A 22271-nucleotide genomic window follows, 5' to 3' on the forward strand; every position below is an offset into this window, starting at 1 on the left:
ATATCCAGCCATCACAGGGTATTTGTGCATGCCAAACAAAAAAAGTATGAAAGCTTATCTCTCTGCTGTGGGAGTACATGTAGCAAACAAAGGGCAATCAAACAGGGCAGGTGGCACAGCTCTTTTGCCCAGGAAAGACAGGAAGCGTGGGAAGGCAAGTAAGATTGGTGAGTTTGGGGCCAGCCCGATTTCCTTTGGTGGCCACATGCTCTGGGTAAGTGGGAGTTTGCTGAGGCTGCACTGAGTGTTTGCCAAGCGACTGCTGTGGAGGATGAGAGAGGGTGACCTGAAGAGGTCTGCAAGGTGGGCCCTTGATCCTGACAAGGGGGCTGAGCGTATCTGTGGTGGAGGGCACAACACGACAAAAAGCAGAAGCTAAATAACCAGAGGAGCGTAGTGAACAGTGCACTGGGAGCCTGCGTCAGCTTGCTTCTCCACACACATGCACGCATTCACTCCTCGGTTTATCTCATCTAGGCTAGATCTTACTTCACTGCTAAGCATCTTAAAAAGGATACAGTATAGTAGGAGGAGAGCTATCTTAATCACTGAAGCAAAAGACAAGCTGAACTAATAAAACTTTTAAAAAACTCACGGATGTTAAGCTCAAGGTGCCCACCAAAGTCCAGGAACAGATAGTGCTACCGCCCGGAGTGCAGCACGCGTGAATACCTATTCAGGGGCAGGTTTTGTACGTGTGGGTGTATGTGTACAGTACATGGAGATCCTGGCCCTTATCCTCTTCAGGTGGGAATGGCTAAACTGGAACAGCTAGGAGAAATAAAAAGATCCCAGGTGAGGCCTACAGGAACACTGGTGCATAGTCTCACCTCCACTGCAGCAGCTCTTGTGCTGGGGACATGAGTCTCAGGGAAGGATAGCATGCATCTGGGCCATAGTGTCCTCTTGCATACTGTATGCACCTGCAGTAGAAAGGACTCCAAGGACAGGAAGCAGCAGTGGCAGGAGGTTGCTTTACTAGGCACAGAGCTAGCAGGCTTTGAGACATGGGAGAGGAAGGACTGCACAGTAACTTGCCTGCCAGGTACAAAGGGAATACACCTCCTGGGATCTCCCAACAGCTCACAAGGAAAAAAACGGGTCAATGGTCAGTCTGTATCAGTACCGGCAACACAGGGAAGTGTTGGAGGGACTTCTGGAGCCTCAATTCAGGTGATCGACCAGGATACTGAAGCCCAGGACCTTCATAACCACTGTCATTAAGAGACTTATTAAAAGCTTTATATGCTAAGGGCAGGCAGAGATCTGTAGTCTCAATGCATGAATACAATGGTGATGCTGAGAAGGGGTTTTTAGATAGGTTTAGATTTAGGTTTCAGGACAAGACAGACCTGTAAAAGAAGGACAGGCTGGCTGTACCTTAACCAAACCAGTCAGGCTGAAAAATGCAGGTAAACATTTAAACTAAAAGCAGGGGAAAGCCAAAAGGCACAAAGGAGCACCTGATTCAGACTGACACAGTCCCAAAGGGGTTGTAGCTAATGCTCCTCTGAAAAGGCTAAGGGAAATAAACAACCTAATACAACAAATAGAAAAGGCAAATCAGACTACTCTCTCTGTTCTAGATGTTCCTTAAAACTACAGATACTAAGCTGAAACAACAAAAACCACCCTACCTCAGTATTTTCCACTTTTTCCAGTTAATTCAGGCAATAGCAGTAGAAAATGCATTTTAGCCCCTTGTATGACTGACTTTGTTGTTTATTCTACAGTATCAAAGAAATGACCCAGTTATGCCATAAGAAATACAGATACACAACAAAAGTAAGGCCTGCTGGAGTCTGAACACAAGCCAAGCAACACAAGGTATGTAGAGAAAGATACAAGAGGTTACAGGAGAAGCAAGATCACTTCATATTTTATCAGTCTTCTGGAACAAACTGTTGAGTTCCTGCATGGAATTGCTTTGACAGACAAGGGAGTAAGTCAAAGGTTGTAGAAAAAAGCAGACTAAAAACAGAGTCTCTGTCTCCCCCAAAATTATAGGCTTTTTTTCCCCCTAAGAGAATTGGCAGAACAGAAGGAAGGGCCACATTTGTCAGGAAGTAAGCCAGACTATTCATGATGGAGAAGAATGTAAATTACAGTGTTGAATATCATAACTAATAAAGCATTTAAAAAAGCAGCAGTCCACAGCAATCTCCCAGCAATCCCCAACGACAGCAAAATACCGTGAGCAGAGAATAAGACAATTAGAGCCCTCCCTGCCACTACCTTTTCAGCTTCACCACTGCTTTTGTTACTACCATAATTGCCATTTGCATTGTCTGGCTGATCTAATGCCTTACCATGAGGGGTTACATGATGTCTTATCCAGCCAGCCTTCCAATCCAGGATATTCTCCTTATTGCAATGTTTCTATGAAAGCTGGCTGACTACAAGGCACCAGTTCTTGTCCCTGCTTCCAGCTACTAAATCTAATTTAAAGATGCTAAAAATAAAAAAGGCTTACATGTAACACTACCATTTGGAAAGCATGAGGCTGTACTTCCTAGAGGGATAGCATTTAATCAGCAGTGAAATGAAGAGAGGTACAATACCATAATTGTTTCACTGGTATTTCTGCCATTTGCAAACTTTCCAGCAGTACCTAGCCCACTCTCAGAATATTTTGAGAACTCCTTCCTTGTTAGATATTGAGACAGCAAGTACAGAAAACATAACACAGAGAAGTCCCAAGTCTTTGGACTTCCAGTTCAGCTGTTGCCCCAGTCACCACCTATACTGGACACCCAAGAATGCAGAGTCATTTACAAAGACTGTGATGGGCCCGGGGAAGGGGGGAGCTGTCAAAAGAAGTACAGCAGGAAAACAAAACATTATCTTGATCACTTGGGACGTTTTCCTTAAATATATACAGGATGTATACAAAATCCACTTTTGCTTTTCTCTGCAGAACACCTCACATTGATATGCCCACGAGTACATGTACAATCTACTTTCTGTGTCAGTCTGTGTGGCTGCTCATGCATGTATCGTGTGCATGTGTGCCTTTTGGGAATGTGTGCTCAGCCTTGCTGTGGCTGGACCTGAGGACAAGGAGCTGCAGCAGGCTCACCTTTATCAGCCTACGGGATTCAGCAGCGCCTGAACACCTACCAGCATCTTTTCTGAGTGGGAGAAAAATATACAATTTCCTAGATCTTGAAAAATATTCCCAACAAATGGCAAACTTACTTATTCCAACACCACACAAACAACAAATTAATTATTAAAGATGAACAGAACAGGAAAAAAAACTCATTTAAGTGCTCATGGCACCTGCTCTATAGCAAGCCAATAAATGAGATCAGTAACAGAACTAACACAATTTAAAATTCTTCCTAAGTGTTTGGGTTCATTCATGCCTGAAATACTAACTTACTGCCCATAATATCCAAAACAAAATCTTGATGTATCTAAACTTTCACCGAAGTTCAAAACAGACAGCCATATATACACCAGCTGGCATTTGAGCAAATGTAACTCACAATCAAAAGCAAACCATGACATCAAGTCACTTAGTTAAACAGCTCTGGTTCATAGCTGTCATTAAAGTGTTCGCATGGGGACTACAGACAGTAAAATGACTGGTATCAATCAGTTTCACCCTAAATAGGGATCAGCTTAACATCCTTGACACACAGGATGTTTGAAGACATCAGCTAACCCCCCAGCAGGTGCCTGAGGAACACTCTAGCGTACAGTATCCCCAGAGCATCAGGCACTTGCGTTACAGGTAAAAATCACTGCATCTCGCACGTTTCCAGACAGGGTAAATCGTTATTTTCCCCATGCCTCTCTTTCAAAACGCGGTGGTGCTATTTGAGCAGCCCCCAGCCAGAGCCGGACCAGGCACCTCTGCTAAAGCACAGGAAGAAGAGAGGTCACCATAGCAACGGGGACCGCAGAGGCTCTCACAACCCCTCTTTTTCACCCACTCCCCAAACTCAATTTTTCTTCCAAAGAGAACTGCTTAGTAGTTCACCTCAAAACACACAAAAAGCAAAAGCTTAATATCTATTCCAGACAGACTTTATCAAGGGTGCAACCTGAACTGGGCTTACTGCTGCAGGGTCCATTATTCCTGGGGCTCAGAACCACCCATACAAAAATGCAGGGGAAAATTATTACCTTAATGATATGATACTGTAATACGTTATTACTATGCAGTTATTGTTCCATGCAAATATTACCACTCATATCACTACATTTGCCTGACGCTTATTAGACTTGATTTTCAGTCACTTTTTGCTATGCCAAACTTTAACTATTCCAGCTAATCAGCAACAAAGTTGATCTATGCAAAGTGCCTGGTTTAGAAGATTTCAGCTAAAACAATTCCAATTTTTCTAAGAGTGACACCAGTAGAAACAAAACATCATCCTTCCCATCCCCAGATCTCCGCCCCCCCCCCCCCCCCTTAGATGGTTCTACCCTTTCTAGGGGCAGGGCTACAAACTTTTGCTGGAGCTATTGCAGACGTGCCCCTCATTCTTTAAAAATTCTCTCCATCTAGCCTTTAATCATGTACCTGCAGTATTTTTTACTGCAAGATTCCCTGCTTCATTCTTTATGGAAGATGCCTGTGGCAAACTTAACTGGTAGCTACTCCAAGATACAAATATTTATTCCTTATGCTAGTATACATTTGCCTTTACAAACACGGTACCTAGACTGCCAGTTACCTTAGGATTGTATCCCAGAAGGGATATATCCCTTTATAAATTAGGTGCTGTAACAATTCCCTTTTACATCTCTGTGCACAGATGTCAAGACAGGGAGATGAAAATCAGTTTCAAGGGCAGGGAAAGGATGAAGCCAAAGAGCTCACGGGCAATCCTCAGGTAAATGGATGAGCCTGAAGCCTTGGTTCTGCTTGTCCTGCAGGACACTGGGAAGGCAGTTGGGGTTCACTTTTCACTTGGAAATCTGGTATCCATTTCAAAGTGCACTGTTTTCTTTCAAAGGACACCTCCTTTTGATATCATCACAGTGCAGTTAGAAACCAGGAGGTAACCAATCTAACCCACAGCTTCCAAAAAAGTGGTATAACCACTAGATTAGAGTTCAAACTGTATCAGAGCATCCTCAGCCTTTCCAGTGAAATTTCTTTCTGTACAAGACAGATTTGGGAAGACAAAAGAGCAAGTAACAAAAAGCCTCATTCCCCAAACCCCAATTAAGGCACTGATCTACAAGGTCTGGGAAAGTTTCCTGGATTTTGGATTATTTGGGGTACTTTCTGTGAACTGTGGAAAAATCCATGTTAAGAGTGACAGAGCCCATATCCTGATCTCCCTCAAAACAGTTATTCCTGGTCTTTCTTTCCTTTCTCCTGAAAATAATGGAAGGTGCTATTGTTCATTGCATTTCGCCCATCAATTTTATCTCCCTTTCAAGCTAAGCTCACTGTGCATGCAGGCTACAAGTGCTGTTTGGAGATCCTCTTCTTCATTTCCAAGATCCCCTCCCACTGCTTGCGCTCAACTCAAAGCAGCTGCAGCCACCTCCAGCAACGTCTCCCTGCCAAAACTCAGAAGTAATACTGCCTCTTCCTTCTGTCAAAAGTTTGGTTGCTGTGCTAAAGTAATAATTAGTCTCTGCAGATTGATTATGTCTAATGGCAAAAGAAAAATATCCTTTGTAGAGCAATATTGCTCTACACCTATATTCACTGCAAATCTGATCTCAAGAATCTTCTTTGATAAAAAGGATACTATTAAAAATTTACTCACTTTGAAAAGGAGCCCTATGTCATCCAAGCCTTAAAAAAAAAAAAAAAAGCATCTTTGATTTGCCATTCATCAGTTAAGTGGTCACCTATTTAAAAGTTATTGTCCACATGTATCCTTTTTCAAACTAGTGACAGCCACAAGAGTAAAAGCAGTAACTCCATATTCTTCTGAATCAAATAGCTAATATTTTTTCACAACTACCATGTTCAAATACTCTATTTTCATAAACTGTTTATTCATTTTTGAATGGCAGCCAAGAACATACTAGAGCTTTTTGCTGTTTTCTTTTCATGCTGGAGGAGGGGGTGGAGGGAAGAAATTATCTGAATTAAAAAATACTATAAATTTCAAGTTACAAATTTAAATTCTAAAATCCAGTGAAGAACAACCTATAAACTTTGCTCTACCCCTTTGACCTCAGACTGAAAGGTCTGAAGCCTCTATTTCTTCTGACTGCGAGTGTGCAATGAGTAACACCAACAGCACTGGTGATCCCCCTTTGCAGCCTGCCTGCTCTGCTGTGCATTACTGAAACATATTGCAGTGCTAGTTGCAGTCCTACCATGCTGCAGTTAATCCTCACAGCATGCTCTGTATATTAGAAGCCCAAACAGCCTGAGTTATGCCCCAAAAAATGGAAGAGTGAGATCACTGCATGAGCTCCATCTCACACTATGGTCTTCACGATGAGAGAACAAATGGGAAAATCTATAATGCGCCCAGCTTACACATGTCTCAGAAGGGGGAGAATGGAAAACAAAAACCAAGAAACACTTCCCTAGGGTAATATAACAGAACTGCTGCACAGCATGCTTCTCAAATGGCAGGAATTTCTTTACCTTAGGGTCCTCTTACCTGTAAAGCCAATGTAGATACATCTGCACAGCCAGATGTAGCTCCCAGTCTATTAGTCACTATGGGAGAAGCAGTCTCACTTTCCTGGCCCACTGATCTCAGTCAGTCAAATCACAGTAGTAATCTTCACCGCAGTAGCAGGCAACAAAAACAGGTCTCCCCTTGAAAGGCTCCCTAACTTCCCTAACGTGCCCTGTGAGCTAGCACAATGAGAGAGTCATGGGCACAACCGCCAGTGCCCTGCATTGGTCTGCGACATGCTGACCATTATGATCACAACAAATCATACAAAAACTGAAGCCTAACTGTTCTCCAGCAAGAGGAACCAACTTCCCATGGACATGGGAACACTACAAATTTTCCTTCTCTACCATTCAAATGGTATTTGTCAATCCTCTACTAAATAAATCCCTACACAATCAGCAAAACTCATCAAATCTCTTTTTTTGATTTAAAGAAGAAAAAAAAAATCCCAAGCAGAACTTTACTGCTGCTCAAAGAGGAGCAACTTTAGAAACTGCATGAAAAACTGTGCTTTTGTTATGAATCTGTATCACTGATGGCACTCTGCTACTACGGCAATAGGTGGCAGAACAACATTGTGAAGTGGACAAGACTCAGAAGAAAGACTCTGAAACAAGAACCCACAGACAGACAAACAGGGTAACATGCCAAAAAAAATGAGGATGGAGAATGTGGTTTCCATCTTCAAAACTTCAGTAATTTGACAAGGCAGTAGTTCTAAACCTGAATTTTATTTTATCCTTCCTTTTATCAACTTCATATGAACAACACCACCACTTTGATAGCAGCCATCTGAATTTGCCAGCTAAGGACCCTAGCCAGTATTACTGTGAGTGCAAATCATCATTCTTACAAGGCAGTAAAAAATTATCTAACCTGAGTTAGGCAGAATACACCGGGAACCAAAGAGCAGATAGATCTGTGCAGGATCAGTGGAAGTGAAGCAATCAATCTCAAAGCAAATCTCTACCATTCTTGTTCTTCCATTGATGACTTTTACATCCTTTCAAGGCAAGCTAGGACACGCAAAGCTCAGCTCTCTTCACACCTTTTACCACACAGGATTAAGTGAACCAAAGGGAATCAGTACTGACAGCATGTGTTGCTTCTCATGTCACACTGCTGCTGTCTGCATCATTCCAGTGGCCAGTAAAATCAGGTAGTTCTTCCCATTGGTGCCTTTCACTTTCCATCATATTCAAGGTAATGAAAGTTGCTGCATTACACACAGAAATTTAACACATTAGCTTTTCTTTTGCTAAGCCAATTAGGGGCAATTAAGGGGTCCAGAAAACAGTCATTCATATGAGAGAGTTGACGGAAGCAGCATAATTATTTTGGCTTCTATTCTCCTGCAGTAACTTTTCTTAGAAGCAACAGATTTAATCATACTGCACCTGCACAGCTATGGCCTAAGCAGACTACTGAGTGCAACTCACCTGACCCCACACCAGAAACACATCTCTACACGTGCACTTGTCATTCCAGAGTTCCTGAGACACCCACTCTCTTGATTTCAGGGAGTACCAAGTACACGTGTGGATCAGAAAAGGAAAGTGGTAACAAAAGGCACGGGTCTTTTCCTAGTTCTTCTGCTGATGCTCAGCACGCTTGTATTTTTTTCTGTAACATGTTCCACATTCCCTGATCCAAGTACAGTTCAAACAGTGGAACGAGAAACACCGGTGGCAAGCGTTTTCACTGGTTTATTCTAGCCTTGCCCTGAGTTGGTAGCTTACAGGCTAGGAAATGCCATTACTATAGGAACTGCCATTACTAGCCACGGAGCTGCACAGGAAGACAGCATTAACAAGACCTTCTAGTCTCATACTTACGTGGTACCTCTCCTTGTGCATTTGGTAAGTAAATTCATCAACATGTGCAAAGCATTTAAAGCTCCCCACTTCCTGCGCTCAGCTAAGCATCACAGACAGAAATAGCTTGCAAGTCTTGAATACACTGCAAATCTTTCCTTCATAGAGGCAAACCAAGCTGCTGATCAGGATAACTAAACTGACCAAATTCCTCCCTCCAATGCCTCCTGTCTTGTGCTGAAACCTCGTGGTAGGCTACAGCCAAAGGAGTGCCTAACAGGTAGTACCATTTGGGTTCAAAGTATACAGATGCAGATCTATCCCATTTTATTCCTCAGCCCTTGAAAATTAAAATCATAGGTAGTCTGCTAAGCAAGAACTTCCACACAAGCAGTGGAAGAGCAACAATAGGAAATTTGTGCAAACAGACCCAGAGTCACATGAACAGCTACTTAAAACTGTAGCATTTAAGCACATTATAGCTTCAGTAACTCATGACCAAGTTACCTGAAGAACTCTCATCTCTAACTGCCCTAAATTATAAGTGATTTTTAGACTAATAATTATGTTTTGTCCATTCCAAACACAGAATAATCTTATCCTTTACAAAATCAGAATTTTTAAACAATGGAAGCTTCCTACAAATTAGGACAAAAAACAATAGGAAAAAAGTCTGCCAATTAGCAAGCCTCTTTTTGACACTTCTGCTTGGTTCTACTAGTTAGATCCTGTCACGTACATGTTAAGGTCACATCCAGGTTCAAGCTTTGGCAAGCTTGTGACAGCTACATAATCCCTTTTAAAGACAAACAAAAATCCTAGACTCTAGTATCATTGTTATTGCTACCTAAAATAAATAAATAAATAGAGGATGTGCTTTCCATGTATTGTAAAGAAACCATAAAGAAGAACAGTTTGACTCTTCCTTGTCCTTAGCAGGTATCATTAAACACTCACCACAGCACTGTCCTTTCACAACAGAGGGAAAACTAACACAAGAATTTCTCCTGCTGTTACAAGTCTCCCCACAGGTCTCAAATAAGGGCCTTAAACGGGAGAGAAAAACATAGTGTACATCCCTCTCACAACTGACTATCACATTCTTCTGCACAACAGGAACCCAAATTAAATTCATAACCCTGACTGTGATGCTTCCCTCTTGTAGGACCTGGACCTCTCAGTGCTGTGCACTGCTGCTTATGTCAGACCCCAGTGTTCATTATCAAGACTGAGGCATATATGTTTGTTCCCTTTCAAGCTGGAAGCAGAGATCATTTCTTCCTTTTAAAAGGGTAGTGCTATTTTATCCAATAGCAAAGTGGCTTGGGCACACACTGACGTTGTGCGGTGTACAAGTTGCACATCCCCCCAGACCCGAAAGGATTCAAACCCACACATCCTACCTCTGAGGAGAGTGTCCCCCATCTCATGCTTTAGGGGGGAAGGATAGTCCTAGCTCCCCTTGAAGGGTTTCGCCTCTGTCAAGAGGAGCCAGAGACTGACTGGACCAAAGAACTGTCTGTAGCTCAACTGAGGGGCTCACCTGATGGGGAAGAAAGCTGGACGCCACCCACGCTCTAAGGACCATGGCAGAGAACAAATGAAGAGGAAAACTTAATTAATGGTATTTGTGCAAGCATAAATGTGAGGTAAATGTCAAGTTGTTCTCCCCTGCTGATGCAGAGATAGCGCGCAGCACATGCACAAGCAAAATTTCTGGCATGTATGAGGGTTGAGCACGCAGGCACCGAAACCCTGAGACCTTCTGGAGATGGGAGCTTCAGCTTCTTTGTGGCTTTGTCCTCATTGATTAAAGAGGGAATAGCAGCACCTTCATAGAGATGATATGGGAAGATGTTTTTAAAGACTCTCAAGTTTTCAGCTGTTACAATAGTGTGTGTCACAAATGTTCCTAAAACAGTGTTTCAGGGCAGCAGGTAGACTGGAAAAGGCGGCAGTTTCAAATAAAAAGTTAAAATCGGTTTCCCTCACTGTAAATTCACAAGGCCTGCTGCTAAACATTTGTCATTGGACTACTGCATTTTCATATTTTAAAAAAACATGATTTCCTCTCCTGTTTTGCTCTTTGATAGGCCTGGAGAAGTTACTGATCCGGAAGTTTCATCAGCCTCCCAGCCATCCAATCTGCATGTAAACCCCTTATAACAGGTCCAAATCCTCTCACAGAGTCCACCTCTCGAAACCAAACTGCAGGAGTGCCAAACCATGACTTACAGTAGTCTTGCAAAATTTATAGCTATGGTAATTTTTAGTTGGTTGGTTGGTTTTTAAAAACTGCTAGCTACTGAAGGCATGATTACATGAGAGTGTCTGTTTTCTTCTTCAAATAAAATTTGAGGATCCATGCTCATGAAAGTAAGTCTGGACATATGACCCAAATGTATGCTTTTAAGGCTCAAAACCCAACAGATCAAGAAATAAAATTCTGACTTTTCTCATACAATCTTGTTATTTTTAGGACACTATTCGCTGGCTATCATGTTGTGCCAGGCACTATCCAACATACGGAAAAAAAGAGTCCTTTCCCCATGCTACCTATGCGCTAAATAGAAAAAAAGCAAGAACCATGAAGATTACCCCCACTGGACAGAGGGATAATTGAGGCCAAAAGACTCAGTGATTTACAGTAATAACTGAGCCCAGAGCTCAACACTGTTCCAAGACTATGCTTACCATCCTTTTAGTATTTAAGTGATATTAAATATTACCAAGCAGAAACTGGTATTAGAATTAATTACCATGACCACAGAAACGGATTTTAGCATTACTCAAGATCAGGAAAAACAAAACCAACCCCTTGATAATAAGAGCCAATGACCATCAGCAAAGTCCTACTGAACTCTCCTAAGTGCTGGAGACCTTCTCAGGCAAGCCTTGTGTGGAAAGCCTCATCATTTCCAGTAACCAGCTTTGAATTATTTAGATAGTAGTGGCTTTTTACTGAAATCCAGCTTACTGATCTCCCAAACAGTGCTAACCTGACTCACCATAAGGCTTATTTTGTTTTTTGGTAAGAAAAGCACATGTATTCCTAACAAAATAACATACTACACGCACCTAGAAAGCAAATATACACACATTTGTAAAGTTATATGGCAACAGACTACTAGTTTACTACTACATATCTGAAGTGTATGATTCCTACTTTAAGGATAAACAGTAGGCAAGATTGCACATGATTATTCATATTTACAGCACGAAGTACTTCCAAGGGATTAATTTAAAATCTGGACACAAATACACAATTACTGCAGTGTGAAACAGAAATTCAGTAAAACTGCTTTAAAACACTCCACACCCTTTTCTATGGTAAAGAGAATAGATCCCATTACAGTTGAAAATAAGGGTGTAATCGACCCATTTAATTTTTGCGCAGTTAAATTCTGATAGAAAAGTTTACTAAGTAATACATAGATACAACGTACCAGTTCTCATCTGTGACGAATAGCATTTTATAGTAGTAGCTTTTGCACATCAAAAACCCACAAGGAACTTGAAATTATACACCTGAGCACCTAAAATGCAAAAATAAGAGCCAGTAAGGCAGCAAATGATGCTAGTTACTGTGTGGGCTGCAGTCCCTGACCACGAGGATAAACAAAAAACTCCACCAACACCCACTTACCCAGCAAAGAGCCTACGAAGATGACAACTTGAACAGTGGTAGTGAAATGCCTGTATGTCTGCTCTTCGCTGTGCTCCTCGCTCTCCGCAGCGCCAGCCTCGCTGCTGTTCCCACCCTGCCACACCATCTGCCCAGCCGAGGCGTTCCTCATCTCCAGAGCTCCGGTGACAGCCTGGTACGGGGCATGATCGCTTTCGTTCCTCGAGATCCAGCTTCTGTCATACCCCATGGCGAAGTTCCTGCCTTCCTTACCGCCACCTAATAAGCACAGGTTATTGAGCCCCTGCCTTTAATGACTGATCGGAGCCCGCAGGCAAAAAAAGCGCTTCTGAGGACAAAGCCCCGTCTCTGACACTTGGAGGCATCTTCACCACATTTCTGTGTCCCGGAAAGCAGGCTTGGCTTTTCGCACTTCTACCTTGTAAATCGTAATAGCCAATGAAGAAAAGCAGAAAGCAGAGCAGGCTATTCCTTGCGATTTGCTGTCCCATATTTTTTGCTTCACAATACCACAGTCCTTTTTCAGCATGTTCTACTGCGATAAACGTGAATGAGGAAATCACAGCCCACACCGTGGCTCATCTTCCCAACCCCGCCAGGTCACCTCGCACCCGCCACGTACACGCTCGCACGCACACGGGCTTACTATACGTTAAAACCGGTTTGGAAAAGTTGATGGGCCCCAGGCTCTGTCCCCCCACTCCACTCTCAGCCTTGGCGTTAGCTTTTCCTCACAACCCTGAGAGAGGAAAGACACCTCTTTCCCCGTGGCACATCTCCGAGCGCTCTCTTCTCCCCTTCTGCCCACTCCTCCTGGGGCGAGACATGGCTCCGTCCCGCGTCCCTCCTTGCTCTGCGCGACACCGGACACCACGAAGACCCTCAGACAGCGTCCAGAGAAGCAAACGACTGCTCAGTGGCTTCCACTGCACTCCACATATTTCTCAGGGAAAATTAATTTGGTTTTGAATCCCAAGGCGGGGGGCACTCGAGCCTCCAATGAACCAAAAAGCCTCCGTATGATCCTGCGTGACCCCCTCCGCGCGCGCCCCGCACCAAGCGCGGCTGGCGGCGACACCCCGGCTCCTACGTGCGCCACCATCCCGGCCCGGCCGCCCAGCTGCGCCGCGCTGCCGCCGCCCGCGGCCCCGCCACTCCACACTGCAGACGGCCGCCAAGCCCCGCCGCCCGCGGCAGGCGGTGGCCCGGCGGGGCGGAGCGGGGCGGGCCGCCGAGCTCCCGCCTCCGCCGCGCTCCCGCGGGGCGCCGCCATCACGTGGCCGCGGCAGTGAGCGGGGCCTGCAGGGCCGCCATTTTGCTCTGGAGCGGCGGGACGGGCATGGCTGGGGCAGGCGGGAGGCGCCAGTCGCGGCAGCCGCGCAGCCAGAGCCGGGCGGGGCGAGGCGACACTGCGGCCGCAGCTCGTCGTCGGCAGGCAGGCGCCGTCCGGAAGCCAGAATTTCTAAAACGCCGTTTTAAAACAGGTCTGTAATTCTGAGGACAGAGTTTCAAAAGACAGCCCTAATTTCTAGATATACATGTTAAAATAGATTGGTTTTTAATACATAATTTCCCAGGAAAACTCCTCTATAGCCATAATAAGTTTGGGATTTAATCGTGCAAAAAGCGTGCATCCATATAGTGGGTGTACATTTGCCTTTAATTTGAAGGTTTTAGGAGAATGGCTAGTTAAAAATCAAGCCAAAAAAGGTTTTTCAGCCACTGGCCAGCGAATCTGTAAGTGCCCCCTGGAAGAACAGTTACCCACGAGTATAAGCCCTGCACAGCAAGGCTGTTTCAGGGACCCCAAACCAACAAAACATATTTTTGTGATCTACATTCTGTCTGCCGTGAACTGTCACGATACGGAAAGAACCGAGTGCTCTGCCGTGGATTCAAAGACATTCGCTGACCACAATGAGGCTTGCTCACCCACCTACCCTTTCCTCTCACCCCTATTCCCAACCCATTCACCTTGTCCAGCCCGTCCCAGTTTTTTCCCACCTTCCCCAGGCAACAGTCAGCAGCTTCCACCGTGCTTTCCCCTCATCTTTGTTTCCTGGGACTCCCAAATTGGCTTCTTCCTCCTCTTGGTCCCCCAACATTCCTGTGGCCGTTTTGGCCAATCTCTGTGACCAGACTCTGACCTCCTCCTCTTCATCTCCCAGCCGCCTGCAAGGTGCTTTTCTTCACAGAGCTGCCCCTTCCTTCAGCTCTCTCCTTCCAGGACCCTTCCCCTCTCTCCTGCACTTCATCTGGGGAGAGTCACCTCCCTGCACCATGCACAGGGGGAAGTGAAAGCTCTCGCATCTCACATCATTAAATTTTAATGGCTAGGATTACATTTTAATGTTGTGGGATAAGAAAGTTTTTAATTTTGTCTTAAATTTTGGAAGGGAAGGTTCTGCGCAGATGCACTCTGGCACATGTTTGGGGCAGGTGGACTCTTCAGCGGTGTTCATCGTACTCCAGTAAATCTGTGCGGAGCATGTGAATACTCCCCCACCACCACCAATAATAAAATTTGGTTTACTTTATGCAGGTTTTCACAAGACTAGCTAGCAAAGCCACAGTACTGAAAAAGGTGGTTTCTTCCCCCTCACCCATCAAATTTTAACACTTCTGCTGGGGTACAAGACTTTTTAAAATAAATTCTCAGAATGTTTTTATTATTATGTTACTTTTCTCTGGCTTTCTTCTTGGAAACAATGAATCATTGTAGAAGAAATTAAGAGAAAAAAATAAAATAGCCTGAGGTAGACATCTGGTCTAGAACATTTCATCCCAACTAGTTAAAATTTTGCCAAGTCACGAAGAACAGAACAGTCAGGCAGCTTTAACAATGCATAATGTTACCTGACCCACCCATTGTTATGCAATGTAACAAGGGGGAAGTTTCCCATGTGCTGGGCTGTGTGCCCCATACAAAGTGCTGGGAAAGTGTAAACCCATAATTTCTGTTAAGTAAATTTTACTGAAGTTTCTTAATCACTTACGGCATCATATCTTCAAAGTAGCTGTTCTTACTGTGTCTTTGCATGGGAGAGAAGATGAATCTGTGTCCTAGAAACTTTTATTTCTAGTCTTTAACACAGAAAGACTATTTATACAAATTGATAGATGAGGATACCCAACTGCACCAGTGGGTCAACTATAGCAGTTACTTCTAAGAAGGTGCAGGAAACTCTAGTGGACAATTACAGTGCCCCAGGTCACATTTGACTGTGCAAAAGGAGATCTCTGTTGCTGTTAGATAAATACTACACAGCTTTGGTCATGCATTTCCCCCCCCCAAAAAAAAAACAGATGAAACAGAAAAACGCTACCACTAAAGGCACATGCCAGGCATTCCCAGACATGGTACGGAACAGAGAACAGCACCAGAACAGTGATACAGTTTAGGATTTGGTTTTGGTTAGAAACTAATGACATTATGAAACTACCAGTTATAAATAAGTTATTATCCCAGCTGGGAACATCAGAATTTAGTTTAAGTGAAACGGAAAGATGAACAAAAGTGTGCATGTAACAAGCTTTCAATTTCAGAAGGACAAATTGAGGGCTATAGAAACTATTGATTAGAGTAAGTCCCTCCTTAAGTGGTCTTTTTATAACAAAAAGTCTGTACTTGAAGGTCAGGGAGTAAAGCGAAGATCACCAAAACTCCATTGATGTGAACCTTGTAAGTAAAATAAAGAGAAGCTTCAGAAGATTTTTCATGCAATTACAAAAGTAAAGAAAAATTGAGTCCATTATACTGCAACAGTAGAGATTTAAAATAATGCAAGTATGGCTCTGAAACTTACTTGTTTTCGATTAAGATGACGGAATTTGATCTTTAGGGGAAAGATAATATAGCTAATGGGGATCTTGGTATGAACGTGACTACATCTAAGGCAGAAGGAAAACTCCAAGATTCAGTTCATTCCGTTTCAGTGGACCACACTCGTTTCCTACATTTCCTAACAAATTAAATCACCTAAGTATAGTATATGGGTGCATGGTAGCAAGCTACAGACTACTGTAGCATTTTTCTTTGCCTGGGGATTACACACCTAATAGGTAAGCTTGTATGTATGAATTTACTTGGGGGTTTTTCTTTAAGATCCCAAAACTTTAAAGGCTACAGCATCTTGCGGCAATCCTTCTGTTCAGCAGTTACCACATGAAATGGCTGAAGAAAAGCACATTTTCTTTTCTGCTTACCACTGCTCCCTGCCTCTCTCTGGCAGGTCCCACCAAAGAGACCCAGGCGCTGAGGGGGTGCTCACAGGGTCTGGCCTTACTTTATGTTTGCAGTTCAACCATCCAAAGACTAAGGCTGCTCACGCTCCACCTCCTAGTAGTTGTCAAAGCAATCATCGTTGGAAACATTTTTTAGTTTCCCCATGAACTTGTATCCTGCCCCAGCTCTACATGAAATCCATTCTGAATCTTGTGGCTCTTTTTCCCCTTTGCAAACCCTTCTCAAGGTCTATAAAAAAAACCCGCACAGGAACTACTATTTGGTGCGTATCTCTGTGTTTGCCGATACACCTGGAGGCATATCTTAGGGAAGTTGAGACTGGACATTAGGAAAATGTTCTTCGCTGTGAGGGTGTCAGACCCGGGAACAGGCTCCCCAGGGAAGTGGTGACAGCACCAAGCCTGTCAGAGTTCAACGAGTGTCTGGATGGTGCTCTTAGGTCACGTGGTTTAGTTTTGGGTGGTCCTGTGACAGGCGGGGGTTGGACTCAATGATCCTGATGGGTCACAGAATCACTAAGGTTGAAAAAGACCTGTAAGATCATCAAGTCCAACCATTAACCAAAAAAAACCACCACCATGCCCATTAAGCCACGTCCCACAATGCCACATCCACACGTTCCTTGAATGCCTCCAGGGAGGGTGACTCCACCACTCCCCTGGGCAGCTTATTCCAGTGTGAAACTGCCCAGGGAAGCGGTGGTCCTTTCCCACAGGAGATATTCTGTGATTCTATGAGGCACAGCTACTCTGGGCCTACACAGCTGTGAGGATGGGGAGTTTGGCATGGAGCAGGCAGGACCACGAGTGTCCGCAGGGGTCGAGCAGGGCATGACGGCAGCGGTGGGCAATATGCCGCGGTCCCTCATGGGGTGGCAGAGCCCCAGAAAGACGGCCGAGGGCCACCGGGTCCACGTCCCTACACAGCCCGGGGCTAACGCGGCGCCCAGGCGGCCGCAGCCCACCACGCCGCGGCACACAGCTCCTGCGAGGGCTGCGGGACCAGCCCCAGCCTCTCCCGCAGCCGCCATTACCGGACGCACCACCAGGCCCCAAGCGGGACCGGCGCGCCCCGGCCCCCCGGCTCCTCCTCCCGCCGCCGCGAAGGCGGTGCCGGGACGCGGCGGAGCGCGGCCGCCGCTGGGCCGGCGCCACTTCCACGGTGGCAGTGCCGCGGGACCGCCGGCGATGGCTGCCGCCCGCCCCCGCCGGCGGAGCTGACATGGCCCGGGCGAGCGGCGCGCAGCAGCTGCCGGCGGAGGTAGCCGCGGAGGCGCCGGAGAGCTACCAGCTGCGGCAGGAGAACGAGCTCCAGGTGCTGGAGTCCATTTACGGGCAGGACTTCCAGGATCTGCGGCAGAGCCAGGCCTGGAAGGTAGCGAGCGCGGCTTCCGCTGCCGGCGCGGGGCCCGCCTGCCCCGGGGTGCCCTGCCCCGGGGTGCCCTGCCCCGGGGTGCCCTGCCTCCGGCCGCGCTGTCCGCAGGCGGGGGGCTGCCCCTCGCCCGGCCCCTCCGAGCGCGGCGGCATCGTCGCAGCTCTCTGTTAGCGCTCCCTGCGCCCGTTAATCGCTAGAGAAGCAGAGCTGCTCGTTCTCCTTCCTGCCAGGTGAACGGGAAGCAGGAGGAGGCAGAGCGGCTCCTTGTCTTTGGCGGCGCTCGCCTCGGCTGCGGGCGGGCGGCGGCAGTTCCTCGCTGGTGCCGGTGCTTCCCCGCTGGTGCCAGCCCTTCTGTTTCTTGCCTGGCGCGTCTTGCCTCTTGCTGTTTGCCCGTTGTCCTCTCCCACTTCGGTAGGCAGCCGTGTGACTGGCTGCCTTTGCAATTAATCCTCTAGATCGATGCGTTCGCCCTGTAATTAATGCTGTGCATTTCAATTAATTGTCAGATTTAAAATGCCTCTTAATTCATCCCTTAACCGACTAATTAATTAATTAATCTCATTGGTATACATGTTGCTGATCTTTGTATATTTATTATATGCTGTGGTTTACTCAAACTGTGGCTGTTTCCATGATAATGATTTAACTTTCATTTTTATAGCTGGTTTTTTTAATTACAACTAATTAATGCTCAGGTCTACTACGCACTACTCTTCCCCACTGCTCTTTCGTGTCCACAATATCTAACTGACTATTTCTTTCCATCTACATCTGTGGCACTGTCTTCTTCTACCTGGAGGTACTGGTCACTCTTCTCAGTTCCCCAAGTTCACTGCTGCTGTCGTTTCTCCTTACATTCAGTCATCTTTAGTTTCTAGAAAATATATCATAGCCCCTGCTGTCTTTTTTTTCTGCCATAAACCTGAACTTAAAATTCTGGCAGCAACCTATAATTTCGCCCTCCCGCCCCCCCACCGTGGAGTTTGATGCGAACGCAGTTAGTAATTTGCTGGGTTTTCAGAAGCATTGCCAACCTCGCTCCTTGTTAAATTTGTACCTGACATCCTCTTAGCATGTTCTTTTCCCTGCTGGAAATGCAAAGGGAAAATAGAGGGCACAGTGACCACCTTTTAACCTGTTTCTGTATTTATTATTCTATGTGGTCTTATTTCCCTATGTGTTTGTTATGTTACTAAGGTCTGGGTTATTTTTTTCCAAAAAAAAATTAATTTTCTAATTGAAAAAAGTTCAGAATGTTTACATGGGCATGTTTTACTTCATTCTGATTTTGAGTAGGCAGCTTGAACAGGATGGGGGTGAAGGGCAATATTTGTTAAAATTCTGTTTTATGACAAAATCAAAAATATAAATACAAAAAAATTACTATCCATTTGTTTGGCCACACAAGGTGTATATAGATGTGGTGTTACAGCCTGTTGCCATGTTAGAAAATAAAATATTGACCACTGTTTGTTAGTGATCTAAAACAAACACAAAAGAAACAATATCATTCTTATAATGAATGCTTTAATTTGTGATATTCCACAAATAACCTGTGTTACATTTATTTAACTTTTTCCTACTACTAGCCTACAGTAAGCAGAATACGAGGGTTTTGTAATAAAACCTCCTTTTTGCTCAGCCTAAATCATCTTTCTAATAACTGTAACTACACATATCTGAAGAAGTTCTAAAAATATACTGGATAAACTGTGATAGTTGGTGAACCAGTTCACTCTCATTGAGCAATGTCAATACATTAATACCTTTTTTTCACGTTTCGGATGGTCTAACCTGAATTCTGTCGTAATATAGGTTGTGAGAGTTGTGTGTTTTCATTAAAACAAAACCAAAAAACCCTTTTAAATCAAAAGTTTTGTTTTCTGTTTTAGGTACGACAGCCTCCTGAAATTAATTTAGTTCTGCATCCTCAGGGATTGACTGGTGATAATGAAATATATGCCAAAGTTGATCTGTGGGTCAAGTGTCCACATACTTACCCTGATACGTGAGTGAACATTAAAATATAACCTTTTTTCTTTGAACATTTTTCTCCGTTTTCCATAGTAAAGTGTAAGTTGAATTCATCACTCTTATTTTTGTTTTCTGCATGTCAGTATTTGTTAAGCCTGTGGTATTTTATAATAGGCAACTGTAAAATTTGGCACCTGAATTGGATGTGGTCTTTGTGCAATGGAGAATAACAGGGATGTGTTTGTCAGTGCAAGACTGCAGCCCCAATTTGTAGCTTGGAGAGATGTAAACACAGGTGTACCTGCCAGCATCTTAGTGCCCTTTTTCAGCTCATGACCTGCTGAGAGAGGGACTGAATCTTCATTTTTAAAGCAATCTGCTTTCTTAGTTGTATCTGCTGTTCCTGTTTTCTGCTGGATTAGCCTTTTGGAAGAGTTCTCCATAGAGAATGTAAAAAGAATTGCAGGTGATCAGCTCCCCCAGCATTTTGGGTTGGCAAGTAATGTCTGGGTTAAGTGTTGGTCTGTGCCCCGTTTTGTTCAATCCTTATGCCACTGGTTGTGTCCAAAGCATAACTCCCTTTAGCCCATCCAGTGTGTAAGGGAAGTGCTATTCCTTACCAAGTGATAGCTCAGTTATACCCTGTAAGACCGGACATAACAGCCACTCTAATTTTTTTTAATTTAAGATAGCATAGCTACAGACATTTTAATTGTTTATTTTAAGCATTTTTAAAATTTGTCTGTTATTTCTTGCATGTGTTTCCTTAGGTTTATATAATCCGTATAGTGATGATAAATAAATTTTAAACACCTAAATGTTATGCTAGTAATATTTTTAAAGGAGTGTTATGTAAATTACTGATTGAGAGCTGACTTATAACAGTCTGCAGGGTTTCCCTGGTAATTCTTATGTTAAGTAGATAACCTGTAATCTGCAGCCAGAAAATGTGATGGTAGGAAATAAAAAACAGTATTTCTGACTTTATTCTATATTGTATATGTAATATTTATGTACTGCTTATTTGAGCATTGACTAATTGCCAAGTGACTATGAACTCCATTCCTTTTCCCTCACCCACCATTTTTATCAACATTCTGCTACTTTTTACACACAGTTTTTCTAATGAGGACTTTTTTATGTTTTGTTGCTGTCTCCCAGTGTCCCTGAAATACAATTAAAAAATTCAAAAGGCTTGTCAAATGAGAAAATAAATGAATTAAAATCCAGACTAGCTGAACTGGCAAAACAGCGCTGTGGAGAGGTAAGAGCTTTTCATTTCCTTGAGAAATATACTATGGACCTAAATAGTTCTAAAAACGTGTGGTATAATATCATGGAATACATCCACATTGGAAGTATAAGTTGCATTGCTCCTAAGGAAAGAGAAACTTTCTTAAGAATGTTTCTAATTCATGGAAGTTAAGAATATGCACGCTCTTAAAATACAGCGCATGTGTAAATAGTGCAAGCTTTGTCCCTGTTTAAAGGCAGATTTAAAGGTTCATGTTCTTCTTGGAGTTATTTCACAGTACGAAGAGCCATACAAACTCTAAAATTGAGAGCTTTCTGCACTTTTCAGATTAATTTGAATATTGTAAGTGGCTATACCTGTTCAAGCAAACAGCAATTACATGGGGAGTTTTTAGTGTGATCTTGTTCATCTAATGCTGAACTGAAGTGCAAGAGACATTAGTTATAACACCAGCTCAACAGTTGACTTCTGTGGCTGTAGCGCAGTCACTCTATGCCGTTGTGCCTTTTTCTTTTTTTCTGCTGTGTTTAGGAATAGTGATACGTGACTTCCCCCTGAATAGGATAAAAAGAGAAAGATGGAGAAACATGTGAATCTTGGAACTTCTATCTATTTTAAGGGATTTTATAAGTCCCTGGGTATGTTTGGTATTAACAATACATTTCCATTGTTGATGAGGACTGAAATGATTCAAAGAATTACTAGCAAACATTGAATTCTTGGTGAAAGCAGGGTTTACGGTATGTTTCTGATCACTACTTGGAAGTGTTACAGGTGAACATATTTGATTCACTCAATTTGCCTTTTTAAAAGTGAGAAATACACAGCTGTGGAATTTCTTATGTGCTGAAATGGGATAGTATTCTGCTTCCAGTTTCCTAAGCCTGTCAACTTTACAGGTTTGGCAGGGGTTGCCTGTCGTTCAGTCTTGCCACACAAGCCTTTTTCCATTTGCATACTGTACTTCTATTTTGATTGCCAGTTTTTCTGCAGATACTTTCAAAATAACTATTTTAGCCAGATACCATTTTGTTCATTCTGTTCAATAACCAAGAATTTCCTCCATTTTTTCAGTATCTTTGGAAATTACCAGTTTAACAGTGTATTCTGGATTTCTTTTTTTCTTTTTCATAATGACTGTGCTATAGACAATTGATAGGAAATACAAGGTTCAAATTCTCTAAGTAACTAGTAAACTCTGCGATATATACGCAGTCTACTCACAGCTGACCCCAGGAGAGCTATTGGCCTGTAGGGCTTTAAATCCCAGTTTGATTTCTGATCTCATTGAAAGGAGCTACAAATGTGTCATAGGTTTTTCTAATGTTAATTTTTCAAAGCAAGA

The 22271-nt window shown here is 43.8% G+C and overlaps 2 protein-coding genes across 2 annotated transcripts in view; one reads left to right on the plus strand and one right to left on the minus strand.

The window, feature by feature from the left end:
- GPR176 (G protein-coupled receptor 176) overlaps positions 1–12306 on the minus strand; it is a 42119-nt gene extending 29813 nt beyond the window's left edge. The window contains exon 1 of the mRNA XM_009814725.2: positions 12078–12306. Coding sequence (XP_009813027.2) covers positions 12078–12306 — 229 coding nt within the window. The remainder of the gene's footprint in view (positions 1–12077) is intronic.
- A 5238-nt stretch (positions 12307–17544) lies between these two features.
- EIF2AK4 (eukaryotic translation initiation factor 2 alpha kinase 4) overlaps positions 17545–22271 on the plus strand; it is a 39525-nt gene continuing 34798 nt past the window's right edge. The window contains exons 1-3 of the mRNA XM_059819171.1: positions 17545–17697; positions 19590–19705; positions 20833–20935. Of these exons, the coding sequence (XP_059675154.1) occupies positions 17545–17697; positions 19590–19705; positions 20833–20935 (372 nt within the window). The remainder of the gene's footprint in view (positions 17698–19589; positions 19706–20832; positions 20936–22271) is intronic.

This window comes from Gavia stellata, chromosome 7, assembly GCF_030936135.1.
Source record: "Gavia stellata isolate bGavSte3 chromosome 7, bGavSte3.hap2, whole genome shotgun sequence".
Lineage (NCBI taxonomy): Eukaryota > Metazoa > Chordata > Aves > Gaviiformes > Gaviidae > Gavia > Gavia stellata.